This window comes from Otolemur garnettii, unplaced genomic scaffold (genome assembly GCF_000181295.1).
Source record: "Otolemur garnettii isolate 467f Iridium unplaced genomic scaffold, OtoGar3 scaffold00011, whole genome shotgun sequence".
Classification (NCBI taxonomy): Eukaryota; Metazoa; Chordata; class Mammalia; order Primates; family Galagidae; genus Otolemur; species Otolemur garnettii.
Window position 1 is genome coordinate 12,721,452 of NW_003852406.1, and position 4,666 is coordinate 12,726,117.

At 41.3% G+C, this 4,666-nt stretch overlaps 1 protein-coding gene across 2 annotated transcripts in view; it reads right to left on the reverse strand.

Moving 5' to 3' along the window:
- Positions 1–4,666, reverse strand: part of ANXA2 (annexin A2) — a 46,469-nt gene that overhangs the window by 32,332 nt on the left and 9,471 nt on the right. The window contains exon 2 of one of the 2 annotated variants that reach the window (XM_003784395.2): positions 1,996–2,054. In XM_003784395.2, coding sequence (XP_003784443.1) covers positions 1,996–2,043 — 48 coding nt within the window. In that variant the 5' untranslated portion in view covers positions 2,044–2,054. Of the gene's footprint in view, positions 1–1,995; positions 2,057–4,666 lie in introns of those variants that run through there. The other variant, XM_012801876.1, reaches the window with a different exon arrangement.

Consider the following 4,666-nt stretch of genomic DNA (forward strand, 5'->3'; position numbering starts at 1 on the left):
CTCCTGTCCCTCCTCTCTCTTCTGTATTTTCTCTTCTGCTAACACTATCTAATCACTTAAAGCTAAGTGATTAGCTAAGAAAGCTAATCACTTTCTCTAACACTATCTCCTCTGTCCACCTCTCTTGCTGGCATTTTTTCTGTTATCATCTTCTAAACCACGTACTCTTCCAGTGCTTTTTAAAGTCCATCACCCTCCCCCCCAACCTGCAGGGGGACTCTCTCCCACCTGCATGCTGAGCCAGATGAAGAGAAGGACGATGGCAGGCTTCTGGATCAGTGCTCCTTTCCAAAGCTCCATCTTCCCTCTCTCCTTGCTACCTGTGCTCAAAGCTCCTTGTGCTTAAAGCACAAGACAGACCAGGAGGAAGGACAATGCTGTTCTGGATGGTGGATGGCCGGTGGGCCCACCCTTCAGTACATAATGCCCACAGAGTGTGATAACTTGGTCTCGGCACAGTTTCTGTGACGGGTGAAGAGACTGAGATGCCCTGACTCCCTTCTCCACCCACAGGCATCATGTTAGGAAGCCACCCAGCAGTTACAGTGACAGGCAGTCTGGCCATTGAGCCATATCACATACAACTTCATTTACCAGGGGACATGTCACCTCATTTCCAAAATAACAGTGAGTGGGGAAAAGGTCTGTGTAATTTTATAGCATCTCTGGAAGCAAAATTAAATGGAAAACTGAACTTATTATGTATAAAATCTATTTGTCTGAAAATCAAATTAGTGAGGCAAAGGTGATCTTTTTCCCTCAAAACATTGGGGAATATGTGACATTTTCTATTTCCATCCTCGAAGCCGAGAAATGTATCATATTGGAGTCGAGAAACCTCATGGTTTGCAGGAAAAGCCTCGTGAAATCTGATACTACCAACAATCTAATGACTAAATCCATTATAGAAATAAATTACTTAGCACCTGGACTTGTCCAGACCTCAACATGTACCTGTACTGTTACCAAAAACAGCGTGCACAAGTTCCAAGAAGAGGAAAGACTGTTAAAAACTATACAGGCTGTGTGCATTGAACAACCTGTGTTTGCACAGACTCTGTTTATCTGTACATCTGATAGCAAGGCCCACAGACAAGACACAGGTTTTGTGGCATGTGACCCAAATCACTGCCAACTGTCTCTTGAGTGCTTCTTCCCACTTTAATTTCAACAAGAGCATATTTCGAAGTATCTGCAGGATATGGCTATAAACCAGTGTCAGTGCTGATTTATTGCAAAAGCCATTTCGTCCAAAATGACCTGGAAGATGTATAGTGTTATTATTTTATGTATCCATAATTCAGATTCTACTTAATAATATAAATATTTTAAATCACTTACAATCTAACATATGGCTTAAAAATTTTTTAACATCTTGCTTAAAAATACATCAGAATTTCCAGGTTTGCATATTTTCCCTGCCAAAGACAATTAAATTTAATTCTGAGCTCCCTGATAGCCAATGCAAAAAGGGAAACATGATAAATTATGATAGTTTCATTATGTTGCTTTAAACAAAAAACTCCTAGATCTTTCAAAAAACCTTTTCCATGTGCTAAGTTAAAAAATAAAAAATTACAGGTCTTTATTGAGAGAAACTCCCTGAGCATTGTAAGAAGCCCAGAAGATGCAGAATCATTTTTGATATGGCTGTAGCTGATGCCAACCATTAATAAAATCCAAGGGCATGACATTGCTATGTATCATCATAGCAATTATTACCACTGACAGGGACAGTAGGATAAAATTCCAGCCACCCTAGTGTCACTAACTCTGTCCAATTTTAATGCGATGCCAAAAAAGTTTCTAGGCCATGACATTTTCTTCAAATTCAACTACTAGGAACAGCTCAAGTAATGAGACAAGGGGAGAACCAAATAATGACTGTCTGAATTGTGTCCCCATTTTCCTTAGGTGTAGAGGAAAGAGTAGCCCAGTTATCCAGAGAGATATCCAATCTGCACAAATTACATAAAGTGAAAATGATATACTTACGTCACCCTCCAAGCTGAGCTTGCACAGAATCTCATGAACAGTAGACATTTTGAAAGAAGCTGGAAAAAAGTACAAAAAGTCTTTAGAAGAGGCTTTCCTTCCCTTCATGCACAGTGATTCATTATACTAATTTCTGCTTCTTGGACCATTTCATCTGAGGATATTAGAGTAATTTTTGCAAATACTCTAATATCTTTTGCAATTCTTATCTTATGCTTGAGAAACCGAAAGCTGGGAGATGGTTTCCCCTAGGTGGGGATGGACTACTAAACTAGCCAGTCTTTCACGTGCTGTTTAAAAAGAACCGGGGGAGGGTGATTTGTGAATGCAAAAAAAAAACCAAAATGTTCCCCACGACTCATACAACTTGTTCAAGCAGGATAAAACCGAGCCGTCCACTTCTCATGAAGTGTTAATAAGCTCATCGAACTAGCCACTGTTTCTGAATTTCTCACAAGTAATTGAACATATGGAGAAAGACCTGAAAACTACAGGTGTGAACAGAAATCAGGAGCATTTGCACTTCGGCCTGTTGCTAATTGGAAACCTTTGTTACTAGCCATAATTATTTTCTCAGTCCAGGGATGCTTGGAAGATACTAAACTGTTTACGAGAAAGACAATGGCCAGATTCTCTGACCTTAACTCATTCCATAAAGGACTGAATCCCTTGTGTTTATGATTCAAAATGGCTGAAATGAAGTCATCTTCCAGTTAATATGTTTAATGGGGCAGGAAGACAATGGCCTGATAGATTGGCTTTCCAGCTCTGCAACCTCACAGTTCTCGGAATTGACACACAACCTCTGCCAACAAGGAGTGCTCAGCTGGCAGCAAATGTATCTCCACTGACAGAAGACGGGTTGTTCAGCATAATCACCCCAAAATGAAACAAAGTAGAGCAGAAATACGAAGGGCATTCCAACCACAGCATCTTCTGCTTTGGTCTCTTTTTGCTTCTTATGCTTTGATCAAAAAACACGGTACACATGCAAATCCAGCTTTCAGTTCCACTCGGTTTGTTCGGTTTAAATATTTTCATAAAACCGATTAGGAGAGAGTATTTGAGATAGACATTTGCCAACTTATAGGAACATTTTCGACTAAGCACATTCTAGGCCCAGTGCGCTGTAGGCGGCAGGGGGATGTAGAAGGAGGCGATTCGCCTTTATGTACAGTTAGGGATGTATTTCTGCAAGATTTTCATCCTGAGCCTCCACCCCTCTCTTCCTGGTGCTCACGGGAGCTTGCTAGGCACGGCAGAAAGTCAGTCAGTCAAAGATATTCCAATTAGCCCCACTCCCACAACTCTCAAACTGGCGCCCCTTCCCAATACGTCCCATCCATGTGTATAATTCTGATTTGTCAAAAGCCTTGCACTATAAATAAACTGTGGCACATCTAGATGATGGAATATATTATTCAGCATGGGAAAGAAATGAGCTTATCAACTCACAAAAAGATGCGGAGGAACCTTACATGCATACCGTGAAAGACGCCAATCTGAGAAGGCTACATACTGCATGGTTCCAATAGATGACATTTTGAAAAAGGCAAAACTATAGAGACAGTAAAAAGGTCAGTGGTTGCCAGGGGGGAGGAGGAGGAAGAGATGAATATGGACCACAGATTGTTACGGCCGTAAAATTTCTCTGTATGATAATGTAACGATAGACACATGTCATTGTATGTTTGTCGAAAGCCACATACAACACTAAAAGTGAGTGCTGATGTCAACCACAAACTCTCAGAGATAATGAATTGCCAGTGTAGATTCATTGATTATAACAAATATGTGTGTGTCAGTCTGGTGCAGGGTGTCAAGGGGGGGAGGCTGTGTGCGTGAGGAGGTGGGGGCGTACAGGAGCTCTCTGTACTTCCCCCTCAATTTTGCTGTGAACCTAAAACTGCCCTAAAAAACTGAAGGTTATTAAAGCAAAGTTTTGCTCTATAGCTAAACTACCCAATACAGCGGCCACCAGCCTCCTGTGGCCATCAAGCATTGGAACTGCAGCCAGTTCAAACTGGAATGTGCTGTAGTGTGCAAGGACACACTGAATTTTGAAGACGTACTATGGGAAAAAAGGGACATAAAACCTCTAATTAATAACTTTTACACTGGTTGGTGCAGTGGCTCGACCCTGTGATCTCAGCACTTTGGAAGGCCAAAGCAGGAGGAAGGCTTGAACCCAGGAGTTCAAGAACAGCCTAGGCAAGAGAGGGAGATCTCATCTCTACAAAAAAATTAGGTGGTGTGTTGTTGTGCACCTGTAGTCCTGCCTACTCAGGAGGCTAAAACAGGAGGAACCCTTGGGCCCAGGAATCTGAGGTTGCAGTGAGCTGTGCTCACGCCACTGCACTCCAGCCTGGGCAACAGAGATTTTAATCATATTTAATATTATATATGTATAAATATTTTCATATTAGTTATATGTTGCAAATATGATAACTTGGGTAGATTGGGTTAAAATTACAGTATTTCAAGTTCACATTTCTTTTCCTTTTTTTAATGTGGCTGTTTAATACACAGATAACTCACATTCTACTGCTACTGGGCAGGGCTGGTCTAGATATCATATAGAGCCAGCATCCAATCTTTTTTTTTTTTTTTTTTTTTGAGACAGAGCCTCAAGCTGTCCCCCTGGGTAGAGTGCCGTGGCATTACAGCTCAC